Source organism: Cucurbita moschata, unplaced genomic scaffold (genome assembly GCF_002738365.1).
Source record: "Cucurbita moschata cultivar Rifu unplaced genomic scaffold, Cmos_1.0 Cmo_Scf00021, whole genome shotgun sequence".
In the NCBI taxonomy this organism is placed as follows: Eukaryota; Viridiplantae; Streptophyta; class Magnoliopsida; order Cucurbitales; family Cucurbitaceae; genus Cucurbita; species Cucurbita moschata.
Genome location: NW_019268537.1, coordinates 1,835,990 through 1,853,349, shown reverse-complemented (window position 1 = coordinate 1,853,349; position 17,360 = coordinate 1,835,990). Strand labels below are relative to the sequence as shown.

General features: G+C 35.1%; 3 protein-coding genes across 9 annotated transcripts in view; all 3 read left to right on the top strand.

Moving 5' to 3' along the window:
• Positions 1-26: 26 nt before the first annotated feature.
• On the top strand, positions 27-7,869 carry LOC111458494 (proline-, glutamic acid- and leucine-rich protein 1-like). Of its 6 annotated transcripts, none has more exons than XM_023101208.1 (15): positions 27-155; positions 537-835; positions 1,387-1,503; positions 1,797-1,855; positions 2,497-2,602; positions 2,832-2,903; positions 3,427-3,486; positions 3,591-3,720; positions 3,800-3,993; positions 4,162-4,346; positions 4,545-4,672; positions 5,371-5,648; positions 5,814-6,057; positions 7,047-7,352; positions 7,440-7,869. In XM_023101208.1, the coding sequence occupies exons 2-15, from the start codon at positions 572-574 to the stop codon at positions 7,643-7,645; spliced, it is 2,349 nt and encodes a 782-aa protein (XP_022956976.1). In that variant the 5' UTR covers positions 27-155; positions 537-571; the 3' UTR covers positions 7,646-7,869. The 6 variants fall into 6 exon arrangements, with proteins under 6 accessions (XP_022956976.1, XP_022956973.1, XP_022956975.1 ...); XM_023101205.1 differs by having other exon boundaries at positions 7,047-7,648; positions 7,736-7,869; XM_023101207.1 differs by having other exon boundaries at positions 559-835; positions 7,047-7,869.
• Positions 7,870-10,318: 2,449 nt separating this feature from the next.
• On the top strand, positions 10,319-15,778 carry LOC111458820 (diphosphomevalonate decarboxylase MVD2, peroxisomal-like). Its single transcript, XM_023101642.1, has 10 exons — positions 10,319-10,765; positions 11,711-11,909; positions 12,119-12,182; positions 13,418-13,481; positions 13,621-13,701; positions 14,092-14,178; positions 14,582-14,739; positions 14,868-14,916; positions 15,011-15,135; positions 15,259-15,778. Exons 1-10 carry the CDS (start codon positions 10,538-10,540, stop codon positions 15,476-15,478), a joined length of 1,275 nt encoding a protein of 424 aa, XP_022957410.1. The 5' UTR covers positions 10,319-10,537; the 3' UTR covers positions 15,479-15,778.
• Positions 15,779-16,773: 995 nt separating this feature from the next.
• LOC111458303 (probable aspartyl aminopeptidase) overlaps positions 16,774-17,360 on the top strand; it is a 7,272-nt gene continuing 6,685 nt past the window's right edge. For both annotated transcript variants that reach the window (XM_023100860.1, XM_023100859.1), the window contains exons 1-2: positions 16,774-16,977; positions 17,176-17,266. In XM_023100860.1, the coding sequence (XP_022956628.1) occupies positions 16,819-16,977; positions 17,176-17,266 (250 nt within the window). In that variant the 5' untranslated portion in view covers positions 16,774-16,818. The remainder of the gene's footprint in view (positions 16,978-17,175; positions 17,267-17,360) is intronic.

The window sequence follows — 17,360 nt, the reverse complement described above, 5'->3', positions numbered from 1 at the left end:
CTTTTTTTTTTCTCCGTGGTTCCCGCTCGGTGAACTCTACTGCGCGGCTCCTTGCTCCTACTCTTCTTCGTGTTCCTCTTGGCTCCATATTCTTCATTGTCAATCTTTGATTCAGTCGGAGAAGGCTCTTTACATTCTAGGGTTTCAAGCGGAAGGTGAGTTTTCGGATTGCTTTTGTGTCTTCTGTTAAGCGCTGATGCTTTTGGTGTTTATCGATCACTTTCTCATGCAAGCATATTCGAGTTTAGGAATTATATGCTGAAATTTTTACGGGTTTTAGCGTATTTTGTACTTTGATTTGGCGGAGATGAGTTTACTTCTTCGTTGAAGGCGGAGAGAAGTTTGTTTAGTCTTTTCGTTTTTGGCTGTGTTTATGTGTGCATGGGCTGCAACTCAATGAGAAAACGTATCGAGCTCATGGCATTGGGGTTTTGTCTTGCTTAAAGGGGAACGGGAATTGTCGGTCTTGTTTTTGTGCATTATTCTGGCTGTCGAGATTGCATTAGCATCTTACAGTTGCCTAATCGTTTTGATAGTTGGTAGACACTGGAATCTCAGTGGTTCAGCGAAAATGGCGGCCTTCAATCTCGTCGCGAATATGTATGACCCGGCTTTGAAGCCTCGCTTGATACACAAGCTTCTTAGAGAGCACGTTCCTGACGACAAGCGGGCGTTTAATGATCATTCGGAACTCTCCAAGGTGGTTTCTATGATCAAAATCCACAATCTCCTCTCTGAATCCTTGCATTCCATGGATCAAAAGCTGATCGACAGCTGGAAATCTGCTGTCGATTCCTGGGTCAACCGCTTGTTTCTCCTTCTCTCTAATGATATGGTATAAGTATGCATTTCATGGAAGTCCATTTAAATCACAAATTTTATTGATATATAGCTTTTGATTTATACTCTTTTTGTGGGTTTAACTATTTGTTGGCTGGTGGGCTTATGTTCAGCTTGATTTGATGGGAAGCTTCTCAGTTGTTCATAGGAACGGCGGGAATCGAAGTTCAGAGGAAAATATGCTGCTTTCTGAGTGAAAAATTATGGCTACTTTTAGCTCTAAATCTAAAAGTTGACTACATAAATGTTGATTATGAAGTACAATGTAGAAAATATGCACGCCATCAAAACACAAGCGAGGGACTTTAGCTTTTAATTGAAGAACGTTATGGTGTTGTACACATGACAACTTTTAGGACGACTTAAATGGGGGGGATAAGTTCTTATTAATCTATATTGTGATTTGAATCTTGCTTGAATTTTCAACTTTTCATTGGCACGCAGGAAGATAATATCTAATTTTAACTGTTTTGGATTTTTATTTCTTGGGAAATTTCTCAACTTCATTTTGTGGGTTACTAATTTTGACATCCACTCTTTCTAAAGCCTGATAAATGTTGGGCGGGAATCATTTTACTTGGAGTGACTTGTCAACAATGCAGCTCTAGTCGATTTTTGGCATCATATACAGAATGGCTTCACAGGCTTTTACCTCACGTGCAGGTAATGCTTACTTTCCTCTTGGATTGATTCTCTAGTATTTAACTACATGTAATAAGTGCCCAAAATGTTAAATGATAATGTATGTATGAAGAACAATAAGTGTTGATCAGACAAAAGTAGTGCTTCTATAAGCGGAGCTTCTGCAATAATTCAAGTACTGTTAGTAGGGTACATCTTTGCTCTTCTCTTATGTATAACAACTCATCATCATCAATGCTTTTTTAATACTTGAATTCTACTAAAAATTTTACACTACTTTTTTTTTGTTTTTTGTGTTTTCTATTGTTCCATAGACAGATTCTCAGTTTCTGAAGGTGGCCTCTTGTGCTTCGATCTCAGATTTATTCTTGAGGTACATCTTCATTTGACCTTGATGGAAATTAATCATACAAAGTAGTCACTCAAACACAAATTGATTAGTTAAATATACCCTTTCCAAAAGCAAAATATCTATGTTAAGCCATTTGCAGATTTAACTGAACAGCCTCTTAGGATTTGTATATTGTCGTTTCTATATTGATTTTGAGAAATGCAGATTCAACTTTTGAATACAGACTTAAGAATAATAGTCAACAGAATAACATTCTGAAAAATATTTCTGTTAGTTGAATGTACCCTTTCCAAAAGAGAAATATCTATGTTATGCCTTTTGCATATGAAAGACACTTTTGGAAAGTATTACTAAACAGCCATTTAGGATTTGTATATTGTCGTTTTGGCATTGACTTTTAGATCTGTGAATTCTGACTTGAGAATAATAGACAACTGGTTTTATAACATTCTGGAAGTTGTTACTATTAGTTCATTTTGTTGCCAACTCGAGCATAGCTCTAATGATGAAGAGGTGTATTCTTGACCAAAAAGTCCCAGGCTTGAATCCCCACCTCTACATGTTTGACTTAAAAATAAAATTTTCTATAACTTTAAAGTAAAATGTTTGCACATAATATGGCTGGTTTCATGACTATTAAAGATCTCTCTTTTACAAATTAGATTGGGTAGATTTCAAAGTGTTAAGAAAGATGGGACTTCTTGTGCTGGGAAGGTCATTCAACCAGTTATAAAGCTGTTGCATGATGATAATACAGAAGCTGTTTTGGTAAGTAGCACAGGTGAACTCAAATTTTTCAGACTATTTTCTTGTGTTCATGAGCTAAATAATTTTGTAACAATGACAGTTTAATAACCTATGCCAACTGAGATCCCCTATTGTAAATTCCTTGGGCTTTTGTGAAAACTCCTCATCTCTCTTTTTGTACTCTTTGCTTGGTAGGTGCAACTTTCGTTTCCCAATAAAATATGTAATTATTTGCATATTGTTGATGCAGGACGCTGCAGTTAATCTATTGTGCACTTTGATAGCTTTCTTCCCGTTTACAATCCATCGTCATTACGACTCTGTAAGTGCCTTATTGAATAATGTGATATTCATTCTGTCATAGATTACATTTATGGGAGTATTGGTAGTTTTCTGACTTGGTGGATTCAAGCTGCAGAAGGAATAAATTGCTTTCTTCAGAAAAAAGCTGCAATGAAAAACTGGAGAGAGTATTACCAATAGGAGCTAAAAGAATTTTGTCCATAACTGCACCCATCCCCTAGATTTTTTTTTTTTTTTTCCCTTCTTCCACCAAATCTTCCTACTGATGGGGCTTAGAAGTTCTACTTTGTTGGCGTTCCAACCATTTTTATATAATCTAATAACAAGCCATTTTGTACTGGAAGGTCAGGGGCTGTTGTTAATATTACTCGGTTGTCCTTTCTCGACATCTTGGCACATATGGCTTCATGTTGTTAGCATGTTATTTATATGCGTAATTGAAAGAAACTGAGAAAATGTAAATCCATGCCAAGTTTGTTTTAATGTTGAAATAATGATGCCTTGTTTGTTCCTGATGAATTAAGTAATGAAATATTTTGCAGGCTGAAGCTGCGATTGTTTCAAAAATATATTCAGGAAAGTGTGGTTCTAATATGCTGAAGGTACTGTGCCTCTTTTTAATTTAATGTATTTTTAATCTAAGATAGCACTATAAACATTAAACTTCCCCCATAATTTCTGTCTCTGTTTCATATCCAACATTTAGAAGCTTGCCCATTGCCTGGCATCACTTCCAAAATCAAAAGGAGATGAAGATAGCTGGTCTTTACTAATGCAGAAGATTTTGTTATCCATCGACAGTCACTTGAATGAGGCCTTCCAAGGCATTGGTGAAGGTAAACATGAATTGTAAATAAAATAAAGCTTCTCAATTTATTAAGATAGTGATAATGATCCATTTTAATGTTTTTGTAGATTCAAAAGGCCATGAAGTTTTAAGGTTACTGATTCCACCAGGAAAAAATCCTCCACCACCTTTAGGTTGTAATTCGTTGTCAGAAGATTCCTTTGACAAAATAACAAGGAGCTCAGAGCGAATGTTAACACCTAGTATTTCAACCCTGATGTTTTGCTGTTCTACAATGATAACAAGTTCATACAACCATCAGGTAGCATCACAACATCCATTTTTTTAATTTTTATGCTTGTCTTAGAAGAGGAACAATTTGTCTCAATATGAATCTATGTTTGTCTACAGTGAGACCTCACTTTATTAATGAAGATAGTATAAAGAAGAAAAATTATGTCAACTTGATATTTTATATGTACTTTATCAGGTGGCAGTTCCCATTCGCCCTTTATTAGCGATTGTCAAGAGAGTGCTGACGGTGGATGGTTCTTTGCCACCCACTTCAGTGCCATTTATGACATCTCTGCAGCAAGAGTCAATGTGTTCAGAACTTCCGGCACTGCATTCAGACAGTTTGGATCTCCTCATTGCCATTGTTAAGAGGCTTCGCAGGCAAGGCATCTACTATTAACTACATGCACTATATACCATAAAATCTTAATTATTGAGTGTTTATTTCAAAACCTTCATGAGATCCACTTAGTTTACTTATGCTAGGAGGAAAATGTGTGAAGCCTAGCCACTCAATTGTCACTAAAAATATGGATGCTATATTTTTGTTTATATATTTATTATTAAATTCTTATGCAGTCAATTGTTACCACATGCTGCATCTATTGTGCGACTCATTGTGAAGTACTTCAAGAAGTGTGTCTCTGCAGAACTAAGAGTAAAGGTCTATGCAGTTGCTAAGTTATTGATGATGTCTTTGGGCGTTGGTAAGCAGTAGTATATCTAATACGCATCTATCGACTTGTCAATTAAATTTATTTTCTCGGAGAAATCAATTAGGCATTATGAATTTGTATAATGTGATCATACCATTACGAAACTAATAATTTGATTGTATTTGTTGCCTGCCCTTTTTAAATACTTTTCCCTCTTGTACTTTCTCTTTAATCTGATTTTTTTAAAAAAAAAAAATTATTCAAAGATGGCTGAAATCGAAACCCATTGTCTTATTGAAGTTAAGTTATAGGTGCCCTTCTTTAAAAAAAAAGAAAATTAAAGAAGTTAGGTTTATTTTTATTTTTTTCCCCATTTTTCTGAAAGTGGGGAGTTCATTCATCTTTTTGATGGTTAGCCAAAAAAAATTGCTCACTGAAGGGTGCACAGAATTCAAGTCCTTTTGGAGCTAATTAGAATTAGATATTTTTTTAGGCAATGTGAAAAAATTAGGACTTTGGCACTTGACTATGAAAGGAACTAGCGTTAAGGTTATCAGAGCAAATCTGTTTGCCAATCCAACTTGCTTACTGCTGAATATGCATGGATCTTTCAATGTTATCTTTTATAAAATTATTAAAAGATATAATCTGTGTTTCATTTGGCATGAGTATTATCATTTTTAATATTTTAATGTCTACGGAAATAATGTTTTGGGATGTATATTTATTCGGCGCTGAATCTGAGTCAGGAATGGCTGCATCTCTTGCACGAGACGTGATTGACAATGCACTAGTTGATTTGAACCCTGTTGATAATGAGAGTTGTGATCCATCAAGTGTGAATCCAAAGGAAGCACAAAGGGAATTGCTGCAACACTATAAGAAGAGGAAACGTCCTTCAGTTCCCACTTCCATGAAAGGGCAACATGAGAGGCATGGATCAGGCGACATTACCAGCAGCTGTATGTCTACTTCAGTCCACTTGAGGATAGCTGCACTTGAGGCTTTGGAGACTCTTCTTACATTGGTAGGCAATTATATATGTTTTTCTTTTTTTGTGTGATTCTTTTCTTTTTTTTTTGAAGTTTTGAATTGGATCTTTTTGGTTCCCTTTTGTGACCTGTTATGGTTGCTAATTGCCAACTGCTTTATCTTTTCTTTTTCTTTTTTTTCCATTTATTTGTCTGCATAGGCTGGTGCTTTGAGAACTGAAGAAGGGTGGCGTGCAAAAGTTGAACATCTTTTAATAACAGCCGCAACATCTTCCTTCGAATGGCCACAGGCCTCAGATGACATCTTTTTCCGAGCTAATGAATTTATTGAGGTTTGGGCAGATTATCAGTTGGCGGCATTTCGTGCACTACTGGCTTCATTTTTGTCCTCTGTTCATGTACGCCCTCTGGCTTTGGCTCAAGGTCTTGAGCTTTTCCGTAAAGGTAAATCTCTTTTGAAATGTCATTTGATCCTGTGGAAGGCGAGGATGTTAACTCGCCTTATTTATGAGTCAAACTGCAGATGTTTTTATGAAAACATGAACTGCAAGATAATGATTGATGACTACTCTAAGAGGCGGTTTGCTAGGATTACGAGTGTAACAGCCCAAGCCCAAGCCCAAGCCCAAGCCCACCACTAACGGATATTGCCCTCTTTGGGCTTTTCCTTTCGGGATTCCTCTCAAAATTTTTAAAACACGTCTGCTAGGGAGTGGTTTTCACACCCTTACAAAGAATATTTCGTTATCCTCCCCAACTGATGTGGGTTCTCACAATCCACCCCCTTTGGATTTGTTCTCTTCTCCAATCAATGTGAGACTCCTCCAACCCATCCCCTTTCAGGGCCTAGCGTCCTTGTTGGTGCACTGCCTCGTATCCACCCCCTTCGAGGCTCAGCCTCCTCGCTGGCATATTGCCCGATGTCTAGCTTTGATCCTATTTCTAACAGCTCAAGCCCTCTGCTAGCAGATATTGTTCTCTTTGGGCTTCTCCTCAAGGTTTTTAAAACGCGTTTGCTAAGGAGTGGTTTCTACACCTTTATAAAAAATGTTTTGTTCTCCTCCCCAACTAACGTGGGATCTCACAATGAGATTAAGAGATTTATTTAACTAAAATTATGTTCATGATCTTGGAACTTGCCTTGGACATGCTAACCAAATACCTTCATGACATGTTTTGAGTGTAAAGGACTCGCATACTATCACCAAGTTGCCCACCCTAAAAAAGAAAAAAGGGGAGAAGAAAAGAAAATCTACATAAGCAATTCTGCAGCTTTATTCTTATTGATAGTTTAAGAATAATATGCTCGCTTTCTTGTTAAATAATTTTGCTTTGGTTAAGCTAACACGTGATTTACATGAATTTTTAGACTATTGAAAGCACTCCATTATGGTTTTTGTTAGCTATTTTCTGATAGATTCTTTCTTCTTCAGGTAAACAAGAAAATGGATCTAAACTTGCTGAATTCTGTGCACATGCTCTCTTAGCCATGGAGGTCCTAATACATCCGAGGGTCCTTCCCCTGTCGGATTTCTTGCCTGTGCGTTTGAGCTCTCCTGAACCACAAGCTACCTATAAATTCCAGGAAGATATGTACTTTGGTAGTATGACTTCTAGCAAATTGTTGAAGATCGACACGCAGGGCATGGAGCAGAGCGACCCTGAGTTGGACGATGAGTTCTCGTACGACAGAGTATTTGCCAACAACATTGAAGAGGCTCCAATTAGAGATGCTACAGGTAATCCAATAAATGACTATGAAATGACATATAACATCTCAAATGATCTCGAAAAGGAGCCCTATGCAAATGGCCTGGTGAGTATAGAAACGCCCAAGACGACCGAGCAGGCCGCTACAGCAGCCGTCACAGAAGTAGGGGTTGTAGAGAAAGTTGATGTCTTTGCTTCTCCCATGTCATCAAAATCGGACAAAACCGACGATTTCGTACATGATCTCGGCTCTAAGTTACTGCAAGAAGATGATTTCCCTGATATTATTGATGCAGATCCTGATACAGACTATGAAGGGTGAAAGGTAGTAGCAATCTCAAATCAATTTTGTAGCCACAAGGGTGTTTAGAATTCAAGATTAATTGTTGTTTTCTTGTTCATGTCACCATAGTTTTAAGCTGATCATCAAGAACGGCTATGTATATAAAGAGGTGGAAGTTAGCCTTGGTGTTCATTCCTTAAACCGTGTTCCAAATATTAAAATACAATTATATTTTGATGTAATAAATGATATCAGTGAAACCAATATAATTAAATTAAATTAAATTAAAATGTCTTCCAATTTTTATAAAATTATTTTTTTAAAAAATCAATTCTTTTTTATTTATTTATTTTTATAGCTATATTACGTATAATTTAATTCTCCAACTACTCTTAGACGTTCCAACTGTTAACTCGTAGGCAATACGCAGGGGAAGAATCCCCGTGAATCACGAGGAAGGCTGATTCTAATTGGATCTCAATTTTATTCGCCAACTTGAATAATTAGTTTTTTTTTTTTCAAATTAGTTAATTATTTGTTAAAAAAATATTCTTGAATTTTAAAAAGTTTAAAAATACTCTTACTATTATTATTATATTTCAAAAATATCCATAAAATTTTAAAAGTAGTATTGAATTTTTTTAAAAAACCTTTACTAAAAAAATTTAAAAAAATCTTATTATCAATATACGGATAGATGCTGTCTATTAGGACATTATAAATTATCTCCCCGCTAATGTTACGTAAAATTTTAAACTTAGTACTAAAGGTAGAAGTAGCTTTTTAACCTTTAAAAAAAAAATTGAAACTTTTGAGAATTTAAGAATATTTTTTAAACATTTTTTTAAAAGTAAACCCAAAACAAAATATTAACGGTATTCTAAAAAGTTAAAATATATTATTGAAACATTTTAAAATTGAATATTTTTAAAATCGAGTGGAAAGTAATTTTTATTTATTTATTAATTTAGCTTAAATAAACTTTTTTTTTCCTTTTTTTTTTTAATAGAATAACCATATTATAAGCTCCTTCATAATCAACGTGTTGTATTATTTAAATTAACTAAAAAAATATGGAAATCACATGAATTATTTGACAACGTTTTAAGGAAATTAATTAAAAGAAGAATGCATTTTCCACGAATGTATATTTTATTTTTTCTTTCTTTTTCTCATTTTAAATAATTTAAATGGGACAATAGGTGGGTGAGAACACAAAGGGATTGCAAAATCATAATGGTAATAAAAAATTCAATTACGTTCTAGCCATGAATTAATGGTGCTTATCAACTTAAACATACCTTAGACGACCAATAATTGACCCGTAACAGGTCCAAATCTTTATACGTCGTTGAACTAAAAAAATAATAATAATAATATTTTATTTTATTTTATTTTATTCCGCTCAACGACTAGAGAAGTAGGATTTTGAGCTAACGACATTTGAAATGATCGTTGATGTATTATCCACTTTTAGCATCAACGTTTCTTATAAATCTACGATCAAACCACTCTTTTCAATAATCCTCAACAATTTTTTCCTCGAACAAAATACGTCCATCGTTCATCGCTTAAGTCACTCTGACTATACATTCGAGGCTTGCAACTTTTTTGTTCGACACTACGGACTTCCAAGATATTATGATATTATTCACTTCGAGTATAAACCAGCTTTACTTTTGATTTCCTCAAAATGTCTTGTACTAATGAAGATAGTATTCCTTATTTATGAACCCGTAATTTTTTAGTTAATTTTAATATTGCTAAACGATTCAACAACTATACCAAAGTGTGTAGGCAGCAGCTGTATTTTGACCAACAAAACGCGTTAATTTTTAAGTTATTTTAAATTAGAGTTCTACTAAAAAATATTAATTTCAAATATATTATCTTAAAAAATTATTGTTCAACAAATTATTCGATGCGTTACTATAAAAATAAGACAACAAGGCAAAGTCAACATGGACTCAGGTTTCCTCCACCTCGAGGTTGAACCAATAATAATAATAATATTATTATTATTATTATTATTATTATTATTTATCTTAACCACGTTCAAATTAGTTGTACCATTAATTAATGGTCTGTTAATTATATTGAAAATATTACACTTATTTTATATAATTAATCTATTAAAATATAATAAATAACTTATGTATGCATCACATCTATAAATCATAAATTCAAAAAATTGTTTCACAAGTTATGACGTCTAACAATATTTTAATTTTTAAATTTGTGAAATTAATTTTTTTTCTGTAACAATTTTAAATTTAGATTAAATTACCAATTTTTTTTAACTAAATGTCAATTAAATTCTCAAACTTTAAAAAGTATTTAATAATTTTAAAAATTTTAATTTCTCGTCATATTTGAATTATTTGTTAAAATCCACTTATTTAAACATAAAATTTAAAATTTAAGGGTTTATTTGACGTAAAATTTAAAATTTAAAAATTAGATTTGTAATTTAAAATTAAATTTTAGTATAATATAAAACTTTAAAATTTTAAGTTTACATGTAAAAGTAAAAAAATCAGTAATTAAAAAGTTATCAAAATGCACAAAATTTATAGGGTAAAAAGGTAAAAAGGGGGGGGGACAGACTTGATCACGTGGTGTGGACTGTGGTGCACGTGAGAAGAATAGTTTAGTAATAAATGAAGTGGAGGCGAGGGGTACCAATCTCCAAGCGAGAAGGCGTAGGCCCCTCGAAGGCAAATTTTCAATTTCATAAAAGCTTCGGCCACAGTGCGTACCCGCCTTCTTCAGCTTCACCTCCAAACTATAAGACCCAACTTCACTCACATTTCACCCCCCACAGATCTCGCTTCTCTCTCTCTCTCTCTCTCTAGATTCGTTTCCCGCATTTTCTTCCTCCCTGACAATTGCTTCATTTCTTAGTTATCTTTGATCGGCGACGTCGCTTCCATGGCGATTTCTAGAGAATCGGAGGGTGGAAAATGGGTGCTGATGACCACTGCACAAACGCCGACGAACATTGCGGTGATTAAGTATTGGGGGAAGAGGGACGAGGCCTTAATTTTGCCTGTCAACGATAGCATCAGTGTTACCCTTGATCCGAGTCATCTCTGCACTATCACCACCGTCGCTGTTAGTCCCGACTTTGAGAAGGATCGTATGTGGCTCAATCGCAAGGTAAGGTTTCTTTGATTATCTCTCTCTTTAGCACATTTGGTGAAATTGCATGTGATTCTGGTGGGTTGTGGTTGTTAATTTGGCGTGTTCTTAATTGTTGGAACTTTGGTCAAACGTAATTTGCGAGTTGTGGAATTTACCCGATTTAGACGGTTGGAAATGATTATTGATGAAATTGATGTTAGAGTCTTATCTGTTTCGATGTCTGTGGAATTGCAGTGGAAGTTTTTGGAAGAGCTAGGTCCTCCTTGGTCATAATCCACGTTGACTCTGTTTGATTTAGAAGAGAGAAAATATAATGAACATTGATGGTCGAGGATTTGCGTTTGGTAACTCTAAATCCAGAAATGTTTGCAGATTTTTTTTTTCTTGTAAAGTATTTAGTGTTGACTTAAACCTATGGGGTTGGTGCTTGGCGGAATGTGGTTGTTCAAGTTACAAAAACACTTGAAATTCCTTTTGACATTTAATTGAAGGGGGGCGGTTTGAATCCATTTAAAGTTAGGTAAGCCCATTTGAAGAGGTCAGTTCTGAAGAAGGTGAAGGTTATCTATGAGGAGACACGGAATCTTAATAACAAAGGATATCTGATTTTTTTTCTCTTTTTTTTTTTTTCGAGACATCGAAGCATATCCTCATATTTGGTGTTTTTTTTATTTTAGATCTTTGTAAGTACACATTTTATCTTTGCTTTCAATATTTTTAGGAATTTTTGTTGGATCAAGAATTAGATGGGTGAGTCTTTGTGTACCATGTAAAGTGGGAATGTATGTTTTAAGTGAATATTTTATGTTACCCATGGTATATTCATGTACGCGTACGTACATTCATATATTGATGTTTCCCTATCAAATTGTAGAAAATGTTGAAATAAACTTTCACCATTTCTTTGTTTCTTTTGGTTTTATGCTGGTCCGTGATAGTTCTTTTTTCTGGTTAGTGTAGGAGATATCCCTTTCTGGAGCCAGGTACCAAAATTGTTTGAGGGAAATACGCAGTCGAGCTAATGATGTTGAGGATAAAGAAAAGGGGATTAAGATAGCAAAAAAGGACTGGGAGAAGTTGCATGTACATATTGATTCATACAATAATTTCCCAACTGCTGCTGGCTTGGCTTCCTCTGCTGCCGGTTTTGCTTGTCTTGGTAAAACCTGACTTCTCTCTTAATTTAGGATTTTCGCCTTTTTCTATTAGATATGTTTGAAGAGTGTGGAAAATTTTAAAATGTTTGCAAAATGGCCCTATTGTTTATCTCAACATGTGGTTCTGATAATGAGTTTATTTGCACATATGATACATTTTATGAAATAATGATCACTATATATATAATTGATTTTATGTTTGTATATGCAGTCTTTGCTCTGGCAAATTTAATGAATGTCAAGGAAGATCATAGCCAGTTATCTGCTATTGCAAGGTATCCTTTTTTTCTTTGGTCATCTCTATACAACCAAAAGTCACTTGTACTTGATCCCTCTTTTCGAATACAATATTATGGTTGGTTTTAGGGTGTCATCCTTTCTTTTATGAGTTGAGCGCTTCTGGCTGTAGAAGATCCATACTTATTTTTGTTTCTTTATTTGCCCCATTCTTAAGCTTCTAGGTTGCTTTAGTGTTTATTTTTGCACCCAAATTTTAATTGATAAAATTAAATTTTGTAAACTCGACGTGCAGTCCCTTATAACTTCTGATTTTACATTTTGACTTTGCATTCTCATGTTTACTTCTGCTTGCGTACAGTTCAGATGGATATTGTTATGCTATATTTAATATCGATTTTTGCCCTCTATTTGAAAAAGAGCATTTTGCTATTTATATCGTTTTAAATATATATTTACACAGATTGCTAGTATGCTTGAGGAATAGAGCTCATCTCATAGACTCCCTTGGACCTCCACGATCATTTTTTCTCCATGGGAAACAACCTTTCAAATTTCATTAAAGGAAAAGAGGAAATGTACATCAAAGGAAGTGAAAGGGATCCACCCAACAAGTAAAGAGATTATGAAAAGACTTTCCAATTAGTAGTCAAACGTGAAGAAACGGATTAATTTTGAAACTATTCTGATCAGGGACTACGACTAGATATATCCCAAGAAAACTGAACATTCTTCTCCCCATTAGTTGGATTCTTCCCTTTCTCTCCATCCAAATTAGCAAAACCAGAACTGTCCATATAGCTTGTCCCAAGCAAGAAAACTTGGATTGAGGAAAAGGTATGTGTGAGTGCAACACACTGAAAAACGTAGCCCATTAACTGTTGATAAAAAAGTTAACATAGGTATGGAGAATGTGCCGTTAAGGGGAGAAATCAGACGTTGGGTTCCTTTACCTGATGCATGGACCTTATTAGAAGTATTTTGCCTTCCATACAACTTCACATAAATCTTTTGGAATAAGCTCACTGGAAGCGGTTAGGTTTGAGAAGGATGTCACTAATTTCCTCTTTCATTTCTTTTCTAATAAGCACCATTTGGTTGGTGTGTACCTTGACCATAGAAAAGGGTGGGTGGCATGTAGTCATAGTATAGACTTCCAATGTAAATAATGTTCTTATTTTGACTTGTTATCTGTTATCTCAATGTAATTTCTGTTTTTTAGGAACACTGATTCATTTATTCCAAAGTAATCACGACTATTTAAATCATGTAGGCAAGGTTCGGGAAGTGCATGCCGCAGCTTATATGGTGGATTTGTGAAGTGGAGCATGGGAAAAGTAAGTTTATCTGTTCATACATTTAAATTTGCAAACTTCAGGAAGTTGCCTCTTTCTTTATCGCAAATAATTCTGATTTCTGATATGGGTGAATGAGAATAGCTCTTATGTTTTCTTTTTTTCTTGTACCATTGTTAAGGAAAAGGATGGAAGTGATAGTCTTGCAATCCAACTTGCTGACGAGAAGCACTGGGACGATCTTGTAATTATCATTGCTGTGGTGTGTAGCCTCTCACTTTTTCAATTTCATTTTTTTTGGCTTGGACAAACTGTTCTCCAATTGGCTTGGATAACACAATGGAATGATTGTTCAAAAAGATTTGGCCGGAGAAGACCACCTCGAATCCAAAAAATATTGATTTTTTTTGTAGTTTTTCATGGAGTTGTGGTTCCGAAGTCGACGATTTCAGTTGCATAGGGCCCATATGATTAATTTCCATGTTTTGTTATTGTCTGTACTTTAGAAGTGACAAAAATAAAAGCATTGAGTGCAAAAATATAAACAATATCCAAATAGTTAACACACATTTTTCTTCTTTTCCATTTGTGATTTGACTATGTTCTGATTATGGTTCTTCAGGATATGTAATTTTCTATCTCATTTTTCTAGGTAAGTTCGCGACAAAAAGAAACAAGTAGTACATCAGGAATGCGGGAAACAGTTGAAACGAGTTTGCTTTTACAACATAGAGCTAAGGTATTCTCGACCGTCTTGATACCTATTGGATTTGGTGCTTATATGGCATTAACATACCTTGGAATTTCATTGCTTCTTTTGATTCTCGGTGATGTCTTTTAATATCTGCTATTATTTATAACTGGATTTTATGATTTGTTTTCTGTTGGTGTTTTCATCGTTTTTTCAGTTAAAAAATCTTTGTACTCCATAGTCTAGATACATTTCTATTCTTGTGTTTATCTGTAACGGCCCAAGCCCACCGCTAGCAGATATTGTCATCTTTGAACTTTTCCTTTCGGACTTTCCCTTAAGATTTTTAAAACGCATTTGCTAGTGAGAGGTTTCAACACATTTATGAAGAATGTTTCGTTCCCTTCTCCAACTGACGTGGGATCTCACCTTATCTGTTTTCTTTTTTCAGGAAGTTGTACCAAAGCGTGTGTTAGCCATGGAAGAAGCTATTCAGAATCGTGATTTTGTATCCTTTGCTCAACTGACGTGCAACGATAGCAACCAATTTCATGCAGTCTGTCTTGATACTTCTCCCCCAATATTTTATATGAATGATACATCCCACAGGCAAGCTTACTTTCTCTCATTCTTTCTTTTTCAAGTTCCCCGATCCGCCGATAAGATTCTCATGACTTTCCCTTACTGTTTTCGGTTAAATAGCTTTGTTTCGTTCTGACAAAGAACCCATGTTTCAGGATCATTAGTCTCGTTGAGAAATGGAACCATTCCGAAGGAGAACCTCAGGTCTGATTTTTCCCCAAAGCAAAAGGAAGATTACCTTGAGGCTTGTCTCTGCAAATTTCTAATGATTTTTCCTGATTTCAAATCAAACTTTCAGGTGGCTTATACTTTCGACGCAGGCCCGAATTCGGTTCTAATTGCACGTAACAGAAAAACGGCCGTGTCTTTGCTTCAGAGGTTGCTTTTCCAATTCCCTCCAAATCCAGAAACGGAATTAAACAGGTTAACTAGATTCTAGAACTGCATTCATTTTCAATCTTATGCATTCAACAATGAAGAGCCTGCCTCGTTTATTTTTTCTTTGAGAGATTAAATTTCGTCATCTACAATTCTTTCTTCCATCAGTTATGTTCTTGGTGACAAGACAATTCTTCAAGATGCTGGGATTAATAGTGTTGAGGATATTGAATCCCTGCCACAACCTCCAGAAATGAGCAGTTCATTCCAGAAATACCAGGGAGATGTCAGCTATTTCATATGTACCAGGCCCGGAAAAGGGCCGGTCGTGCTCCCTGAGAGTGAAGCTCTACTCGACCCCAAAACCGGGCTGCCGAAGAACCTCTAGAGGATTTTATTAGTCCTGTGCAATATTCTTACTGAAGGTGTGACTCTGAGAGTACAGGTTAGATGTGCCATTTTTTTTGGAAATATGCAGTTTGTAAGGTAGACCTCTGTTTGTTCGCTTTAATTCAGTCAGTGTTTCCGTTCAGTAACACACAAAAAAAAACAATAATTTCAGTGTTCCTCTTGTTGTTATTGGCCATAAGATCATAAATGGTGGGAGCCTTTGAGTGGTCAATTTCCAAAGTTTGTACGAACAACTTATTTATTCATTGCCCTACAAAGTTCAGTGTCTTAGTCTTTACATGCTAATGAATTGAGAATCAACATTCCCTTCTTTAATTGTATGCGTCATTAGGACCCCATCCATAATTTTGAAGGTATATGCGTTAACGAAGAATGGTCGGCTCTCTCAAAATATATTTCAGATATTCTATTCTGATGCATCTTAAATAAAACTTTCAATCAAACGTTACTCGATTACAAGGATTTTGGGCTCCAACTCCAATAAGGAAATAATTAAAAATATTAACCATGACGCTTCTTTTTAATACAACAATTGTGAGGTATGAGAATATCCATGATCATTTCTTAAATTAGTCGATGTGGACTTTCATCATCCAACACCTCCCCTCGACCAAAGTATGTTTTCCCTTAATCGAGACTCGACTCCTTTTTCTTTTAGAGTCCTTTGTTCGACATGACTCTATGATATTGTTCATTTGAGTATAAATTCTCATGGCTTTGCTTTGGGCTTTCTCAAAAGGTCTCACACCAATGGTTTGAGCAACTTTGCTCTGGACTTTCCCGAAAGGTCTCACACCAATGGAGAGAGTATAAACTATCCTGGCTTGCTTAAGCTGGCTTTGCTTTGGGCTCCCCCAACTTTGGGCTCCCCCAAAAGGTCTCACATCAATGGAGAGAGTATAAGCTTTTATGGGTTTGCTTTAGGCTTCCTCAAAAACCTTCTCTCTAATGGACAGAGTATTATTTGATTATAAATCATGATCATTCCCTACATCAGTAGATGTGAGACTTTCATCATTCAACACATATATGTTCATATTTACAAATAAATCAAAAGAAAAAAAGTTTGTTTATAAGCTCGTAATTCAAATTAGGTAGATATATTACCAAGATGGATTCGCTTCCTATTAAATATGTTCAAACAAACGAGACTATTAAATATCTAAAAATCTATGAAAAAAAACAGACAATTTGACAGACTGTTAAAAGGGAGAATTGTGAAATATCTAAAAGTATGAGGGCCGAGTAGCAATTTACCTAATTCAAATATCCCTTTATAACAATCTATCAGATGCCGGTGAAAAATCGGGCAAAGAAATGGCGGCAATATCTCGCCTGCAAGTGCAGCTCCTCCACTTCACTCCTCCTCTCAAATCGCCTTCGGTCTCCTCAAGATTCCCTCACTTCTCTCGCATTTCTCCCCGTAAATTCTTCACTCATCGACCTCTCTGCTCCGTTTCCGATTCGACTCCTCAGGTTCATCTCCGTTTTTCTTTTTCATTTGGAATGTAAAATCATGTAATGTGTTCGTATATTTGACTATGTTGCTTTCTCGTCTGATTGTATGTGATTTAGGTTCATCTACGTTTTTCTTTTTCATTTGGAATGTAAAATCATGTCATGTTTTCGTGTATTTGACTATGTTGCTTTCTCGTCTGATTGTATGTGATTTAGAGTTCTTCTTCGGAGATAGGATCGAGTTCGAGCATTGTTGGAGACCTTCTCGACTATCTCAACAAGTCCTGGACTCAGTTTCATGCGACAGGTATTGCATATCTATTGTATGCGTATCATCCTTTATCGTTTTGCTTTTTTTTTTTTTTTTTTTTTTTTTTTTTTTTTTTTTTTTTTTTTTTTTT